Genomic DNA, 19,398 nt, shown 5'->3' with positions numbered 1-19,398 from the left:
TAGCAGCGATGTGAACGTTTTATTCTGCAATACAGGTCAAATACAAAAGTCCAGGATTGGGTCCCCACATTTACTCTGATGGAATAGCCAACCTTAACCCAATAACAGATTTGTAGCCCCACGGTCTCGTGGGTGTACATTGCGGCCAGTTCCCTGTAGCTTGTGTTCCAAGGAGTGTGCCAACAATGTGGGAACTGCTCATTCATCAACAGCATTCCTTTAAGTGCTGTATATTTAAAGTGAATTTGACTTTTACTTTCTTCTTTTTCTTGGTATTAACAGTCCCCATGAGTGGAGATATATTAACAGTCCCTAGTGGACACCAGCCTACACCACAAATCTGCCCACAGCTGACAGCTTACTCAGAAGACCATAAGAAATAGGAGCAGGAATAGGCCATTCAAGCCTGCTCCGCCATTCAATAAGATCATGGCTGATCTTCTACCTCATCTCCACTTTCCTGAACTATCCCCATATCCCTCGATTCCCTTCATATTCAAAAATCTATCAATCTCCGTCTTGAATATACTCAATGACTGAGCCCCCACAGCCCTCTGGGGTAGAGAATTCCAAAGATTCACCACCCTCCGAGTGAAGACATTTCTCCTCACCTCAGTCCTAAATGGCCGACCCCTTATTCTGAGACAGTGACCCCTGGTTCTAGACTCCCCAGCCAGGGGAAACATCCTCCCTGCATCTACCCTGTAAGAATTTTGTATGTTTCAATGAGATCACCTCTCATTCTACTAAACTTGAGAATATAGGCCTAGTCTACTCAATCTGTCCTCATTAGGACAATCCACCATCCCAGGAAGCAGTCTGGTGAACCTTCGTTGCACTCCCTCTATGGCAAGTATATCCTTCCTTCCTTCCTTAGGTAAGGAGACCAAAACTGTACACAGTACACAAGACTGTTGGTGCCTACAGAAGGAAATGAAAGTCTCGCAGTGGTGCATTAGCGGTCGTTCTCATGTTAGGACAGAGTAGAAGGAACTTTACTCTGTTCTCTATATGGATATGTCAAATGCAATGTTCCTTTTTCCAAGCAGCAACATCATTACTTTAATTTTTTTTTAATTATTCGTTCATGGGATGTGGGCGTCACTGGCAAGGCCAGCATTTATTGCCCATCCCTAAAATAGGCTACAAGATGCAGGAAGAGAGAAAAAAAGATAAAAACACATAGCCAAGGCTCCCTCTCCTGATCACAACTACTGCTGCTGGGAAACACACACGTGGAGAGATCAGGCGAAGCGAGGACTGGACTTGACCGTGATCAGGCACAGCATCTACAAACCTCCACACTTGCTGCTTGTTACAAACACATTGCTGGCCAAATACTGTAAATTAACACCAAAAAGTCTAGGAGGCAGTGAAGATGCTGGTCTCAGTGATAAATCAAGTACTCTAGTTGTGGAGGTGGAAACTGTTGCCAACGCTTATCTTCTAGGCTCTTATCTTTAGAATGATCACTTGCAGGGAACTAGAAGACTGTTGGCGCCTACACAACCACAGCAAGAGGGGTCAGAGCTTTCAGGAGAGGAGGGGAGAAAACAGAGAACCAACTCTCTGATCCAGAAGATCCATTTTCCCCGGACAACGTGCGATTCCTACAGAATACTGCATTTTTGTACGACGAGAAGTTTTGTCGTCTCACCCTAAACAACTGAGCCCATACAGGCTTCACAAAGTTTTACTGAGCTTTCTAATTCCTTACAGTGTTTTCTCCGATGAGATCGGCAGTCATGGAAAGTGAGGTCACCAAGATGGTGGCGGAGCCGGTGCCGAGAAGGACCGCTGCACCAAATATGCTCTTCTCCAGCTGAAAAAACCAGACCCAATAAGCGAATGCCAGGATCATCACAAGCCCAAAAAAGTAGGTCATCTATAAAAGGAGAAACAGAAAAGTTAGTTACCAGTTGCTGGGAGAAGGGACAGAAGACAGCAACATTTATAAACAGACACTCATCCCCAGATTCTCTTTCAGCTGGAAAGACGAGCTCAAAACAGGAAGTTGTCCTCTCCACAACTTTTACATGTCAGTTCTGTGTTATCCCAACTGGGGCAATTAGCAGAGAGCTATTTAATAATCTCTGCTAGCTTGTGTTAGCAACTGCTTTGCTCACTACCAGAAGATAATTAGCTGCCTTTTAGCCCAGGAGCAATTTAGCTTTACATTCACAAGAGCACTCGTGCCACTACAAGTTTCAACACAGCCATAAAAGTACATTTCTGTGTTTTGGCTCAACCAATCCACATTGGTGTTGATGGCCGCCCCCCCACCCGACAGTACTAATCGGTTTTATTATGTGTCGTCAAGGGCAAAGATATATAGTTTCATAAATATCTGTTGTGTCACATCATGAAATCTGAACTAGATCAAGGTTCAAACAAAAAAAAGTGAGATACGGGAAACTTTGTGATATCCGGCACCGACGGGACCGGCGTGTTGCCGATCTATCAAAACTGCCGGACATACAAAAAGTTAATGTTGAAGCATAGAGGTTTTCATCTCCGTATCTGACAACAAACACTGTTGCTTCGCAACAGCTTCTAAAGAGTCGGCTGCAGCTGCAAGCGTCTCTAGCTGAAGCTGTTGCTATGGCTACAGGCCTTGCAGTGCCTGACTGGGGAAAAAAAAAGAACGAGAACTGAAAAAACTTATAGAAAACGGCTCGGTTTTTGCCGTTAGATCGAGTATTCCAGACATACAACCTCCGGATAAACCAAAGTTTCCTGTACTAAGGCCCTCAGAGAATAAAGTTCAAAAGCCTCTAAAGACTATTAAAACATGAAATAAAAGTTCCTTATAAAAACCCACACTGCTTGACGTAATAAAACTCACTACGCACTGGGTTTGAGTATAAAGCAAGGCTTAATCAATTAGTTTCAAAATATGGAGGTCTAGTTATCTTTCACTAGTTCCCGTTTACAAAATGTCCTGGGCAAGCTGGGCCCACGCCCGAGTATTTATACTGCTTGGACGGCGCCACCAGCTGGCCGTGCAGTGTTATTTCATGAGTCTTTCTTCATTGATCATAAGATTCATAACACTGCTGATGGTCACCATTCGTTTTGGGTTTCAGACACCAGCTTTCCACAGAATTTTACCTCCAAGTAAAATTGTTAAAAAAAAAGTGTGCAACAATACGATTCAGCAGAGCATTATAGTCAACTGCAGATCTTATTGATAACAAAAGGAGCTCGTCTCCACTGTTTCACTCATGGCTGAGTGCACACCAGAGGGATCAGTTTCAGAATAACTAATCAGGTTCAATAATTTACAGTTTATTGGGAAATGGCAGAGCGGTCCCCTTTCGCCATCTCCAGGGTTTCCGATCTGAACCAATTCAATCGCGTTTTGTAGGTTTGATCTTCCAAAACCGCACCTGTTTTTATGGAATGCAAATCAAGTGTGCCAAAGCTGAAGGACGTGGACACTATTTTGCTGGCTAGGACTCTCTCGGGGAACCGCAGATAATATGGAGTCAGCTCCTGGATATTTAAAATTTTGTGGCTTTTGTCGTGTAATTTCCACCCACAAGCAACATGAGTAAAATGACTCAAGTTATAGTCATCTAACTAGTGGAATTTGGTGTGCATCACATGGCACATTTTTTAAAAAATTGGATACGGTATAAGCAGAGGATAATTTGTTTTAAAATTAGGGCAATTAGCAGACAGCCATTTAATAATCTCTGCTAGCTTGTGTTAGCAACTACTTTGCTCACTACCAGAAGATAATTAGCTGCCTTTTAGCCCAGAAGCAATTTAGCTTTACATTCACAAGAGCACGCGAGCCACGACAAGTTTCAACACAGCCATAAAAGTACCGCATTTTTCTTTAAAATCCATTACTTGGCGAGTTGGTAACTAGAGCGTATAAATTTATCGGGGGGGGGGCGGAAGGGTGAGGTTTGGAGAAAGGCTACATATTTTATATGCAGAGGCTTGCTAAAATTTTGAATGCCCTCCCAGAAACAGTGGTGAAAGTAGAATTCACATTCCAGAAATTCGGGTCCCCACGGGTGAGTACGCGCTGGGTACTCTCGCGTAGGCCCAACGAAAGTACCAGTTTCGTGCATGCACTGCGCAGGAAACCGGAACTTCCATTCCCTTGAAGGGGTTCACAGGTCGAACGCGTGCGCCGGAGAGGCAGCGCGTACGCCTGGAACTTCCGTTTTTTTCCCCCCACAGGTTTCTCCAGGAGGGTAAGTCTCCAGCAGCTACGTTTTAAAAAGCAGTCGCAAGGCCTGCTTTGAACAAGGTAAGTGGTGAATTAAGTAAAATTAAAACATTTTTTCCACAGGTTTATTATTTTTAAATACTTTAAGAAAGGCAAGTTTATTTTTAGCCCCGTTAAAAACTGTAATTAACTTTTTCAAAAAATAACTTTTAAATAACTATAAATTACATAAATTTAAATTATTTTTAAAATGTGATTTAAACAAATGTATTTGAAGTTTGTGTTAGGTTTTGGGGCCAGGTCTTCCTGTCAAATCTATGAATAGAGATTCCCTCCATGGCCCACGTGAACCCAGGGGACGCTTCGGACTAACTGCGCCCCTAGGATACGCAAGCACTGTGTGCCGGTAGCTGGAGCAGGCCCAGGATTGGAATCCCATGCGGGCCCACAGCACAACAGCCGGCGCGTTAGGTAAGTGCAGGTTGGGGGCTTGCACCCGCGGGAAGCCTCCGACCCGAATTTCTGGCCCAATAGTTAACAAAAAAAAAAAAAAAATGGATAGATATTTTAAAAGGATGCGGGGAAAGGCTACTACTCGGCATGGGGGTAATTGGCCAAATGGTCTGGAGTTGCAGAGAGGGCAACTTCCTGTTTGAGCTTCTGTACTGTAAAATTCTGTTGAGGCCATTAAAATCTCATCTAGTTGTTTTACAACCCAGTTTTAGATTCTTTCCAAAGTACACTGAAAAGTATAAAACTTTATACCTGCAATGAAGTAATTTCCAAAAGTTGCCTGAAAGTTAACACGCAGGTACAGCAAGCAATTAGGAAAGCAAATGGTATGTTGGCCTTTATTACAAGAGGATTTGTAAAGACATCTTACTGCAATTATATAGGGCCCTGGTGAGACCACACCTGGAGTATGGTGTACTGTTTTGGTCTCCTTACCCAAGGAAGGATATACTTGCCTTAGAGGGAATGCAGCAAAGGTTCACCAGATTGATTCCTGGGGTGGGGGGGATTGTCCTACGAGGACAGATTGAATAGACTAGGCCTATATTCTCTAGAGTTTAGAAGAATGAAATGTGATCTCATTAAAACATATCAAATTCTTACAGGACTCGACAGGGTAGATGCAGGGAGGATGTTTCCCCTGGCTGGGGAGTCTCGAACCAAGGGTCACAGTCTCAGAAGAAGGGGTCGGCCATTTAGGACTGAGATGAGGAGAAATTTCTTCACTCGGAGGGTGGTGAATCTTTGGAATTCTCTGCCCCAGAGGGCTGTGGAGACTCGGTCATTGATTATATTCAAGACAGATCGATAGATTTTTGAATATTAAGGGAATCAAGGGATATGGGGATAGTGCAGGAAAGTGGAAACGAGGAAGCTGATCAACCATGATCTTATTGAATGGCCTGCTCCTGCTCCTATTTATGTTCTTAAAAGAATATATTTAAAAAAAAAATCACAACAGAAATTCTTAGTGTACATGATGACAACCAAATAAATGAATACAAATTTGTGGAAAACAAGGCATTAAAATAATTTTTTTTAAACGAGTAACTATTTCCCTTGTGGGGAAATCTAACAGCATACATCGCATGAACACATCAAATAAATCCAGTCTTTGGAGTAGGATATTCACATTTTTAACCATTCCCAAAAGCTAACAGCACTCACATTCCTGCCGAAATATTTATTCACAGGCTTCATGAGGAATGAGGACAGAAACCCACTGACGTACATCACTAGAGGAATCATGGCAATGTAGTTCTGCAAAGAAGAAAATTTAAATAAATAGTCTGTGCATTCAAGACGACCAACATTTTATTAATATACTGCAAACAAAATGATCCTTTGAGACCAGCAGATCTACTGGAAATGGTCAAACTGCACCAGCAGGTCTACTGGAAACACTGGCAATTGTCAAAGTGCACAAGTCTGAAGCCTCATCGAGTCCCTCTCTCTGCCACTGAAGGGGGGGGGGGGGGGGGGCGATGCTAGGAAGTGAACAACATTAAATGACAATAACCAAGATTTTATACATTTTTCAAATATTTGACATGGTCCTGAAGACCAGAGATATTGTCGGGCACATGTTTTTCTCTGCAGCTCCCCACTTACAGCATGATCACAGTTGGGCCTTGCCAGAGAGCCATCAAGTGAAGATGTGAGAGTTCCTAGTGGGAAGGAGGGGAAAGACTTATGTAAGCGCAGCACCTTTTTATGACCACAGGGTGGCACCAAATATCAATTGGTGTCACTTCAGCAGGCTGCCAGTACCAAGTGGTTTTCAACAAATCAAAAAGATAAAACAATTTTGACACTGTAATTGATGCTTTAGTGAAGGGGGCTCAACAAGGTCCCACAAACAAATGAGATAAATCACCAGCTAAGCAATTTTGGGTGAGGGAGGAGCAGCGGCCAGGACACCACTAGAACTTCCTGCTCCACGGAGTTAAGCAGCCCATGCTCTCTCAGATGTAGTCACACGACCATTCACCAACACATGTATCCAGGTCAGTCAGTCATCAACATTAAATGCTACTCCGCACATCACAGATCTCAGAGAAACCATCTGTTCAGGTCATTTTTCAAGTAAGCAGGCACTTGCAAACCAGCACATACCTTTGGTAGCTTCAGAGTGTAGGTTAGATACATGGCAATGTAGGTCTGCGAGAGGTTGATAATCAGCCGAGTGCACATATACAGAGAGGCCACCTGTCAAAAGAATAGTAAAAAAAAAAAAATTGGATGATAACAGGTAACCTTAGCAACCAATCGTTCAATAAAATACTTTAGGATCTATTGCAATGATTGATGGAATATTTCAGACACATTGAAATGGGGGTGGGAAAGAGAGAAAGAAAGAAGTGAGGGAGAGAGAAAATAATTGAGACACATTGAAATGGGGGTGGGAAAGAGGAGAGAGAGAGAGAGAGAGAGAGAGAGACACACACACACAAAAAGGAGAGACAGACAGACAGAGAGCGAGAGTGACAAATAGCACGAACGAGCGAGTGTGCATGAGCTTTTCGAACAGTAAATCACGTACAAATTATTGTATGACCAGGGCATGTAGGTCATGAAACCTGGAACCTGAAAAAATATACTAAATGGCACTGTGGAAAGAAGGGAGAGGTTTGGTGATAAAGTATTCGGTCTATTGCCAAGGTGGAATTTTGAGCTGCTAGTTGCCAACAAGGGGGCAGGGAAATTCTGCAATTGTTTGTGTGTATCCAAGTATTCACCCTTTAAAAACAGAACTGCAAGAGATTGATCATCAATATATCATGTGTTCACTTTAATATACAAAAGGTCAGACGATTAGTAATCCAGGTACAATCTATAACATCAGAGCCCATTTTTCCTTTTTCGTACACAACTGGATTGTCCCAACAAAACATGGAGGTTATCCCAGTGATGCTCCGTAGAGTGGTAGTGAATGGGGTGTGATCCCAAATGGTGAAGATTCTGCTCATATAATTAAAATAGTTCATCAAATAACAAGGGGAGACACCTGCGTGATTCAGAAAAGTTTTGACCCCATTACAAGTTACAGATTGGTACCTGCGAGGGGAAATGTCAATTCATTAAATTATCACCACCAGCCTGTACAGAACTTCGATTTTAATATTACTGTACATGGAAATGTTTTGAGTTTGCATAAAGTTTTGGTAGGGACAGTGGCCAGTTGCAGTAATTTCCAAAAAATGTTACCTGGTTTAGGGATTGGCACAAAACTAAATGGATTTTACTGGGCTAAAAAGGGAAGGACATTGCAGGGCAAGCATACAGGCAGATACCATACTTTAGTTCAAGTCCAACATACAAGTTTGCGTTGGCGATCGGAGTTGAATCGACTGAAAATTACGGTTAATTTTTGAAAAATTAGAAAAACGACCCCTTCTCCGCTTCCCCTCCGAACAAAATGCAACATGAAGCCATTCCAAAATGTTACAGCAAAAATTTCCTTCTGCTTTTTAAAAAAAATAAATAAATAGAGAAGTTAAAAGACTAGTCGACTCCAATATTTCATCCTCCCAACGCGAATACAAATCATAACCAGACGTGGGTACTCGGACAATTGAAATTTTCACGACACAGATCGACAAATTTACATTATGTAAGGGTATCAAGGGATATGGAGCAAATTTACATTATGTAAGGGTATCAAGGGATATGGAGCAAATTTACATTATGTAAGGGTATCAAGGGATATGGAGCAAATTTACATTATGTAAGGGTATCAAGGGATATGGAGCAAATTTACATTATGTAAGGGTATCAAGGGATATGGAGCAAAGGCGGGTAAATACAGGAAACTTTGGTTTATCCGGCGGTTGTATGTCCAGAAACCTCGATCTACCGGCAGAAATCAGGAGCCGTTTTGTTAGGTTTTTTTTCTTTTCGTGGCTTTTCCCCCCCCCCCCCCCCCCCACCCCCCCCAACAGTCAGGCTCTGGAAAGTCTCTCTGAAGCTGTTGCTAAGCTACAGAGACGCTTCTAAGGTACGGGCCGACTGTTTAGAAGCTGTTGCTAAGCAACAGTGTTTGTTGTCAGATACGGAGATGAAAACCTCCGTATGCTTCAACATTAACGCTGGTATGTCCGGCAGTTTTGATAGATCGGCAACAGCTCGGTCCCGTCGGGGCCAGATATAACAAAGTTTCCTGTAGAGGTTACAGATCTGCCATGATCTAACTGAATGGTGGAACAGGCTCAAGGAGCTGAATGGCCTACGACTGTTCCTATGTTCTTGGAAGAATATCACTGTTGCTCCAGTCTTTAAACATGGGCTACACAAAATGTTTTGGGCTTGGATTTATCGCACTCATCACTTTAGGCTGGGCAGACGCTGTGCAGTTCTGTGCACAGCGTCTGTGCTAGAGGGGAGGACATGTGGAGAAGCTTTTTTCTTTAAAATGTAAATAAAAAGGATGAATCCCGTCAGTTTCTCCTCAGTTTCCTTTGGTGTGGTCAGATCAAGCAGCAGGACCTTCTGCTGAGCGCGCGCTAAGCCAACACAGCTCTTCAGCCGAACAATAACTCACCATCCAATTTTCCTCACTTCTTTGTTCCTCCCAGCGGGCGAGCTTGGCCGTCACCCAGCACTACCTCCAAGATACTTTGATCGAGAACTCTGAACTGGTCAGAACATGTCGCTCCTCTGCAGGGTGCTGGAGTTGGCCATTTTTGATTCCGTGCACACCTTGGGAGTAGGACACACTTCCCCCCCGTGCATTGGATTTAAACTCCAGTTCCTGACGGGCCTTCTGCAGCTGCTGCTTAATGAACCCTTAGAGTCCATTACTCACTGTATTTAAATCTGAACGTGAATTGTTCGTCCCAATTAAATTAACTTGATTTGCCAATGGTTTCATTCTGAACAGACATTTACATTTCACCTGTGCGGTGAGCAGATTTTTCTTGAAATTCAGTTCTAAAATCTTCCCGAATCTGACCAATTTGTGCTTCTGAAGGTGGCAAAAATCTCAAACTTTTAAATGATTAGATCCTTGCATATTCAGCTTTTCATTCTACTGGAATTGGCAAAATATAAAAATTCCTACTGAAACACAGAAAGCAAGAAATAGGAGCAGGAGTCGGCCATTTGGCCCGTCGAGCCTGCTCCAGCATTCAATAAGAACATGGCTAATCTTCTACCTCATCTCCACTTTCTCACCTGATCCCTCGATTCCCTTAGTATACAAAAATCTATCCATCTCGGTCTTAAATATACTCAATGACTGAACATCCACAGCTCTCTGGGGTAGAGAATTCCAAGGATTCACAACCTTGAGTGAAGAAATTTCTCCTCAACCCAGTCCTAATGGCTGACCCCTTATCCTGAGACTATGAGCCCTAGTTCTAGACTCTCCAGCCGGGGAAACAGCCTCTCAGCATCTACCCTGTCAAGCACTAAGAATTTTATAGTTTCAATGAGATCACCTCTCATTCTTCTAAACTCCAAGTAGAATGGGCCTATATTCTCTGATCTCTCCTCATAGGGCAGCCCTCATATCCCAGGAATCAATCTAGTGAACCTCCCTTGCACCCACTCCAAGGCAAGTATATCCTTCCTCAAGTAAGACAACCAAAACCATACACAATACTCCAGGTGTGGTTTCACCAAAGCCTTATAATTGCAAAAAGACTTCCTTACTCTTATACTCCAGCACCCCTGCAATAGCAACTTGCATTTATATAGCGCCTTTAATGTAGTAAAACATCCCAAGGCGCATCACAGGAGCGTTATCAAACAAAATTTGACACCGAGCCACACAAGGTGATATTAGGGCAGGTGACCAAAAGCCTGGCCAAAGAGGTAGGCTTTAAGGAACATCTTCTTGAAGGAGGAGGCAGAGAGATTTAGGGATAGAAGTCCAGAGATCAGGGCCGAGGCAGCGGAAGGCATGGCCACATATGGTGGAGTGATTAAAAAATTGGGGATGCACAAAAGAGACCAAAATTGGAGGAGCACAGATGTCAGAGGCTTGTAGGGATGGAGGAGGACACACAGAGCTCAGGAGGGATTTGAAAACAAGGATGAGAATTTTAAAAATCAAGGCTCAACCGGGAGCCAATGTAGGTCAGCGAGCACAGGGGTTATGGGTGAATGCCATAGATGAGTGTTTCAGCAGATAAGTGGAGACAGGGACGGAGTCGGGCAATGTCAGAGGTGGAAGTAGGCGGTCTTGGCGATGGCGCAAATATGTGGTCAGAAGCTCATCTCTGGGTCAAATACAACACCAAGGTTGCAATTGGTCTGGTCCAGCCTCAGACAGTTGCCAGGGAGAGGGATAGAGTCAGTGGCTAGGGAATAAAGTTTGTGGCAGGGACTGAAGACAACGGGCTGGAAATTGCGGTCTGAGACTTCCCGCGGACGAATGCCTCCGAACCGCAAGTAAACTTCGCACCTACCTGGTGCCTCTGCGCCTTCGAAGACTCGCGCTCCTGGGCCTGCAGGCGTAAAGGCCCACGTAGCCCAGGAGTGCACGTGGTTCGCAAGCGTCCCTGGGATCACGTGGGCCTGCCCAACCAACCAATCACAAAGGGGGATTCCCATTATGCTTATGGGGAATCCATTTACGTACAGAATCCCCATAGGCATTATAGGAATCCCCGAAAAAAAAAACACTTCCACAACACTGAAATAAAAATAAATCAACACATGGTCAAAATTAATTAAAATCCAATTTAATTAAACGTTTAATACAAAAATTTAATTTAAACATTTTTCAAGGGGCCAAAAATAACCTAAACTAATTTTAAAGGTTTTTGTATGGTTAAATCATTTAAAACATTGTGATTTATTTAAACCCTTACGCTGGCAAAAGGCGGCCTTATGCCTGCTTTTACCAGGCCCAAGGGTTTCATGGGCATTCGCTGGGCAGTAGTTGGGCAAAGAGCCGAACTCTGTGCCAGCGAATGTCCACTTCCTGCGGATGGGTACCATCGGTCAGGCAGAATCTTGACAGATCGCAAGATCCATTTTTCACGCAGGCACATCGCAAGCGGAAACCCAGAACTTGCGGGGCACTTACGACCGTGTACACTGTGCGTACGAGGTCATAGGCCTCGTAAAATCGGGGCTGATATTTAGTTGGTGGAAATTTCTGCTCATCCAGTACTGGATGTTGGACAAGCAGTCTGACAAGTTAGAGACCGTGGAGGGGTCGAGAGAGGTGGTAGTGAGGTAGGGCTGGGTGTCATCAGCATACATGTGGAACCTGGTGTCATGTCTTTGGCTATGACCCGAGGGGCAGCATGTAGATGAAAAATAGGAGGGGGCCCCCAAGAATAGATCCTTGGGGGACTCCAGAGGTAACGATGTGGGAGCGGGAAGAGAAGCTGTTGCAGGTGATTCTCTGGCTACGACTGGATAGAGAAGAATGGAACCAGGTGAAGGCAGTCTCACCCAGCTGGACGAGAGGAGAGGCGTTGGAGGAGGGTGGTGTGGTCAACTGTATCAAAGGCTGGAGACAGGTCGAGGAGGGACAGTTTACCACGGTCACAGTCACATAGGATGTCATTTGTAACTTTGATGAAGGCTAACATACCATTTGCTTTCCTAGATGTATGTTGTACCTGCATGTTAACTTTCTGAATGTTAACACTGAACCACAGCTCAATAACCATTATACGTGACCCGTAATGAAAATAAAAACACGATCAGCATACATGGCAGAGAACCATGGACATTTACAGCACAAAAAGGACATTTGCCAGTACAATCCCACTGCCCCACCCTCTCCCCAATAGACCTACATCCTCTCTCCTCTTCAACTATTTATCCAACTTTCTCTTAAAAAGGTGCAATAGTGATGAGAATGTGGAAACTGCTGCCACGTGGAATGGGTGAAGCAGAGAGCATTGACACTTTAAAGGGATGCTTGATGCATACCTGAGGGAGGAGGGACAGAGATATGGGGGCAGGCTGGGAAGAGGTAAATCGGAATGGGAGGAGGCTTGTGTGGGGGGTACAAAAACTGGCCGAGACCAGTTGGGCTGAACGGCCGGTTTCTGTGCTGTAGATTCTATGTACAGGAAACTTTCGATTAACCGGCCCCTAAATAACCGGAACGCTCTATCCACCGGCAAAATTCAGGAGTCGGTTCAGGTAACTTTTTTTTTTTTTACTCCATTTGTTGCTGTGCAAGGGTGTAGCGGAAGCTGTTGCTAAGCTACAGAGACGCTTGCAACTTGTGCCGATTGTTTTGAAGCTGGCAACAGGGTTTGTTGCTTTATACGGAGCTCTGAGCTCCGTATCTTTCACTATAGCGTTCGGTTATCCGGAATTGTTGATGAACCGGCACCACGTCGGTCCCGTCTGTGCCGGATACCAGAAAGTTTCCTGTAATTCGAGCAGTGACCCTTGGGATCAGCACTTCCCACCCTTCTCCAATTCAAGTGACATCCCTTAACCCCAATTCTATGTTTCTGATCTATGAGCCAACTTTCTATCTGTGCAGTTACACCCCCGTGATACCATGTCCCACCTTTCTTTGAGGAAAAGCAGTCTGCAACACCGCAGGATAACTTACGTGATAGAAAGACATTTCCTTCAGCCAATGGTTCCACTGCAGCAGCGGCCGGCTGGGGTATTTCTTGTCATCATCGATGAGTGGTGTCTGTTCAGCGACAGCGTGTTCCTCTTCATTGCTTAGCTTCTCCCGTGTTCCAATATGGAACAGCGCTGAAGAGACGAAGCCAATTCCGACAATAATAAAAGCCAGGGTCTGCAAACAAGTAACAAAAAAGTTTAAATAGCCATCAGAGAGAATCCCTCAGCCAACAACACGCCTACTGTCTGCTGAAAATTCAATTGGAACAGAAAACAGAAATCCATAGAAAGCAAGTGAAGAGTTAAAATTTAAAAAAAAAGTAAAAATATGTTGTCGACCGTTGCCACTATATTTGAATTTTTTTTTTTTTTTTATAAAAAGGGACATCCACTCTCTTCATCAGTTTGATCCCAGACTCCGCCAATCTCCATTTATATGGAAGATCTGTGGTAATCCAACTCTTTTTTCCAGGTGCAGAAGGAGACATGGGCATGAAGAACAGAAAAAAACAAATTTAAAAACCTCAAATTGGAAATACAATAATGAGGAGTTTTAACATCAAAAACCCAATTTAAATAAATTGTGGTCTTTTTGCATCTCTTTTTGGTTTAACATTGAAGCTTAGAGAGGTCACAGAGCTTGATGTTATGAGGAAGCTGAATTATTAAGTGCGGCTAATGGCTATTTCTGTGTTACCTGGACTCCCTCACAACACTGGGTTGAACAATTTTTCCTCAACCGAACTCCAGTGATGAGAGCCTCAGCATTCACCATTTACTGCATAGTGTAGGAGATAATTGAACAAAAATGTTTATGGGACTGAAGAGGGTTTTTAAAGAGAAAGATTGTGTATTTTGAGAATGAGGTTGGGCTGTTTCGGAAGTTACGACGACTAGTAATGGAGGGAAACATTCAGATTTTCTACGGAAAACGCAGAAATTGCAAAACTCCCCATTTAAAGTCTACCAAAAGGTGAGAGTAATCATATTTGAATCACATTTCAAGGTGCCGGTTCACTCCTTTTTACTATCTGGACCACCAATGACCAGGAAAATCATTTCTCTCTGGAAATTGGGGAGTGCGGGCAGTGAGGGACACAGTGCCTTGCCTTTCCTCTCAGGCAACAAGTTTATATCCAGACCAGACTGGGGAGATTAAAGCTTAACTCATTTTGGAGCTTGGGTTACAGAGTCACAATCACCAACATACTGCAGCTCCTGTGTCAGCCTGAGAAAAACACATCAGACATTTGAACTGGTCACCAATGATCAAACCGGGTCAAACAGTATTGATCAGTCTCTCAAAATGGCCATAAAACAACCTTTGTAAGGAGTTTTTCAGCCAATCAGAATCAGGATGGAGGAAGAGGAGGAAGAGTAACTTTGGACCTATGGTTTCTCAAGCTCTCCACCACTGGGGTTTTTCTCCTGGTGGGAAGTGCAAAGAGACGCAAGATTTTTAATACAGATAGATTACGCAGAGGAAAAAAATTCTCCCTGGCCTTTTCAGCCGTGAAACGGGAATGTAAATCAGGCATAACAACAGAAAATGCTGGAAAAACTCAGCAAGTCAGGCAACATCTGTGGAGAGAAATTTGAGTTGACGTTTCGGGTTTGACCCTTCTTCAAAACTGGAGAGAAAAGGAACTAGATCGAAGGCAGGGCTGCGATCGGACAAAAGAATAAAAGAACCAAAAGAAGTAAGAGAGATTAGAAGCTAGACGAGATGGTAATAGGCTGTGATTGGGTGTAAAGTGTACTGGCAGGGCAAAAGATAGCTGCCAGGTGTGAGAGAGAAACAAAAGGAAAGGGGAAGGAAAGGAGTGGAAAAATATAAGTGAAAATGAAATAGGGGCCGAGGTTATGATCTGAAATTGTTGAACTCGATATTGAGACCGGAAGGCTGCAGACTGCCTAATCGGAAGATGAGGTAAATCAGGCACCTTGGAGTCATTTCAGAAACAGAAATTGCTGTGAAGGGAGTAAAAACTACAGGTTTGACCTTGATGGATGAGCCAAGGTGAGTCAAATGGCCTTCGTAATCTGTAGCTTGAGCCTTGTAATACTAAATAAAATGACCAGGCCAGAGGTTACACAATTCCCCCCCCTTCCACCAAGTGTTGTAAAGATAAAGCAATTCAGAACACTGACATATCAGGAAAAAAAAACAAAATGAAAAGACTTGCATTTCTACAGCGCCTTTCATGACCACTAGACGTCTCAAAGTGCTTTAGTCAATGAAGTACTTTTGAAGTGTAGTCACTGTTGTAATGTAGGAAATGCAGCAGTCAATTTGCACATAGCAAGCTCCCACAAACAGCAATGTGATTATGACCAGATAATCTGTTTTAGTGATGTTGATCGAGGGATAAATATTGGTCAGGACACCAGGGATAACTCCCCTGCTCTTACGTCCACCTGAGCGTGCAGACGGGTCCTCGGTTTAACGTCTCATCTGAAAGACGGCACCTCCGACAGTGCAGCACTCCCTCAGCAGTGCACTGGAGTGTCAGCCTAGATTTATGCGCTCAAGTTCCTGGAGTGGGACTTGAATCCACAACCTTCCAACTCAGAGAAGAGTGTGCTACCCACTGAACAACAGCTAACCCGGACTTTGAAATGTTTGCCAGCACAATTCTGAATTAAAGTTGTTGAACAGTTTAGCACTCTGATGAATACCGACCATTTTATCTTCTAACCCTGTTTGCTGCTACAACTAGAAAGACCATTTTCACTAATCAAATCCAGTCACAGCAGCAGTCTGCCTGTTTATTCTTAGTATTACTGCTTCCTTCGGTTTATTATTCAAACCATATGGTTGCTAGGAGTGGGTGAAATTTCTCCCAGATATCACAAAGCTTTCAGCAGGCTTCCACTAACCCCGACTTTGAAAGCACGGCAGCTTTTTCACTCAAGGAAGTCTGAAAACATGATTTATAACTTGCATGTACATCTTGGTGATAAAATTACAGAAAGAGGGAAACCTAAACTTAAACTTTATTCTGCCCCATTTTTAAAAAAAAGTAGTGAGGTGGGGTGGGGAAAGACTCTCCAATGGTTCAGCATCCAACACCAGGCCACACAGACTAGGGCAGCAGTAGGGCTATTACAATTGGCCTCAACACCCACAGGCTACAAAAGCAGGAGCAGACACTTCAAAATTGACCACTTGGGAAGTTTACCAGAAGGCAGTCAAAGTTTGTGGGAACAGATCCCAGTGGAGTCCTTGTGTTCCCATCTCTCCATGGCCTCGCCCCTCCCTACTTCTGTAACCGCCTCAAGCCCTACAACCTTCAGGAGAACTCTGCGTTCCTCCAATTCTGGCCTCTGGTGCAGCCCCGATTTCCTTCGCCCCTCCACCGGTGGCCGCGCCTTCAGCTGTCTAGACCGTAAGCTCTGGAATTCTAACAACAACTTGTATTTATATAGCGCCTTTAAATGTAGTAAAACGTCCCTAGGTGCGCCACTGGGGTATTAAAAGACAAAATCTGTCACCAAGCCACATAAGGAGAAATTAGGGCAGGTGACCAAAGTCAAAGGTAGGTTTTAAGGAGCGTCTTAAAAGGAGGAAAGAGAGGTAGCGAGGCGGAGAGGTTTAGGCAGGGAATTCCGGAGCTTAGGGCCGAGACAACAGAAGGCACGGCCACCAAGGGTTGAGCGATTATAATCAGGGATGCTCAAGAGGGCAGAATTAGAGCACAGATATCTCGGGGGGGGGGGGCGCCTGAAGGAGATTACAGAGATAGGAAGGGGCAAGGCCATGGAGGGATTTGAAAACAAGGATGAGAATTTTGAAATCAAGGCGTTGCTTAACCAGGAGCCAATGTAGGTCAGAGAGTACAGGGGAGATGGGTGAACGGGGCTTGGTGCAAGTTAGGGCACAGGCAGCCAAGTTTTGGATGACCTCAAGTTTACATAGGGTAGAAGGGTAGAATGTGGGAAGTCAGCCAGGAGTGCATTGGAATAGTCAAGTCTGGAGGTAACAAAGGCATGGATGAGGGTTTCAGCAGCAGATGAGCTGAGGCAAGGGCAGAGACAGACGATGTTACGGAGGTGGAAATAGGCGGTCTTAGTTATGCCGCGAATGTGTGGTCAGAAGCTCATTTCAGGATCAAATACGACACCAAGGTTGCGAACAGTGCGGTTCAGCCTCAGACATGTTAGGGAGAGGGAATGGAGTCAGTGGCTAGGGAACGGAGTTTGTGGCAGGGACTGAAAACAATGGCGTCGGTCTTCCCAATATTTAATTGGAAAAAACTTCTGCTCATCCAGAACTGGATGTCGGACAAGCAGTCTGACAATTTAGAGACCGTGGAGGGGTCGAGAGAAGTGGTAGTGAGATAGAGCTGGGTCTCGCTCTCGCCTAGAAGATCCTTAAAACCTCTCTTTGACCAAGCTTTTGGTCACTTGTCCTAATATCTCCATATGTGGCTTGGTGTCAAATTTTGCAAAGCACCTTGGGACATTTGACTATGTTAAAGGTGCTATTTAAATGCAAGTTGTTGTTGGAATCAAACAGAAAAATAGGAGCAGGAGTCAGCCATTCAAGCCTGCTCCACCATTCAATATGATTATGGCTGATCCTCTATCTCAGTACCATATTCCCGCTCTCTCCCCATACCCCTTGATGCCTTGTGTCTAGAAATCTATCTATCCCCTTCTTAAATATATTCAGTGACTTGGCCTCCACAGCCTTCTGTGGTAGAGAATTCCACAGGTTCACCACCCTCCGAGTGAAGAAATTTCTCATCAGTCCAAAATGTCCTACCCCGTATCCCGAGACTGTGACCCCTCGTTCTAGACCCCCCTGCCAGGGGAAACATCCTCCCTGCATCCAGTCTGTCTAGCCGTGTCAGAATTTTATACGTTTCAATGAGTCAATGTCTTTGGAAGAGAAGGTGAAAACTTGAGAAAAAGATTGGTGGGGGCGGCGGTAGATGGTCAAGAGTTCGATGAAAAAGAAAGCAGGAGTGTTTAACTGGTTGCTCACCCTGAACAGCGGAATATCCCGTTTGCCAAGATTCTTATTAGTGTCTGGATCCTCTGATTGTTGAAAGTGAAACAGCAGCCACGCAATCCCAAATACTGTAATATTGGCTACAACAGTAAAAGCATACCTGGGGAGGGAAACAAAATAGAACAGCTGCAGATTAGAGGGTCATTACAGAATCAAGACCCGGATTGTCCTCCTGCTCAGATAGCAGCAGCTTTTAAATTGAACTGGTCGCTGCAGGGGCACTTCTGCAGCAGAGCAAGTGTGAGCAGTGTTCACAAGAAACCACTGCCAAACCGGTCAAGAAGCTTCTTGTAGAAATTATTCAAGCAGAGGAGAGGAAAAAAAAAGAAACGTGGGTTCCAAGTTGAATGCATTTAGTTCTAAAATGGTTGAAAAAGCACACTCCGTATAAACAGCCAACTTTTTTTTAAATTTTTTTTTTAAATTTTTTTTTAAAAAGCTTATTCTGCAAAGTTTGCCGAATGAATGCAAGATTATTTCAGATCCCCTGAAAACTGAACATGATGCTTTTAACGGGAAGCTTGATAAACACATGAGGGGGAAAGGGAAAGGAACAGAAGGTTATGCTGATCGAGTTAGATGTAGAGTGGGAGGAGGCTTGTGTGGAGCATAAACACTGACACAGACCAGTTGGGCTGGACATTCAAGGTAATTCTATGTAGAAAGGGTTTTCCAGCAAGAGACAAGTACTAGAACGGACTTAATTTGCATACAGATCAAGTTATTTTCATGTATCTAACTAAGCAGTTTGCAGTCATACCTGTATCACTCCAGTCAACTATGTACACCAGGTATAATCACCATCCTCTCCCCAACATGAAGATTTTTGCAGCTGATAATATGCAATAGAGAGTGAGCTTTGGGAGAGGGCAGTTGGAAGGATAAAGGAGTGCTTATATGTGTCTCAATAATCTGAAATTATCAAAGTCTGGTGTGCTGTATACATTTAAGGAAATTCCACACAGCTTTCTCAAAAATAATCACCAAATGCTTATTCCAAAACCACAACATAGCACCACAAAATCACTGACAATGAACTACGATATTAAATTCTCATGTCTGCATACACTTACCGTCAACTTCACGCCCATTATAAATTCCTACGTCCATATATAATGAAAATTGCATA

The 19,398-nt window shown here is 43.8% G+C and overlaps 1 protein-coding gene across 1 annotated transcript in view; it reads right to left on the bottom strand.

Annotated features, from left to right (window-relative positions):
• The window catches only part of LOC147108143 (major facilitator superfamily domain-containing protein 12-like), a 99,162-nt gene that overhangs the window by 19,740 nt on the left and 60,024 nt on the right, over positions 1–19,398 (bottom strand). Inside the window, exons 3-7 of the mRNA XM_086004650.1 lie at positions 18,243–18,369; positions 13,233–13,427; positions 6,815–6,907; positions 5,867–5,959; positions 1,718–1,885 (exon numbers count right to left, since the gene is read on the bottom strand). Coding sequence (XP_085860776.1) covers positions 1,718–1,885; positions 5,867–5,959; positions 6,815–6,907; positions 13,233–13,427; positions 18,243–18,369 — 676 coding nt within the window. The remainder of the gene's footprint in view (positions 1–1,717; positions 1,886–5,866; positions 5,960–6,814; positions 6,908–13,232; positions 13,428–18,242; positions 18,370–19,398) is intronic.

This window comes from Somniosus microcephalus, chromosome 13 (genome assembly GCF_052327205.1).
Source record: "Somniosus microcephalus isolate GS21.2 chromosome 13, FLI_Smic_1.0, whole genome shotgun sequence".
Classification (NCBI taxonomy): Eukaryota; Metazoa; Chordata; class Chondrichthyes; order Squaliformes; family Somniosidae; genus Somniosus; species Somniosus microcephalus.
Note: the sequence above shows the minus strand (reverse complement) of the source record. Positions and strands in the feature narration are given on the sequence as shown.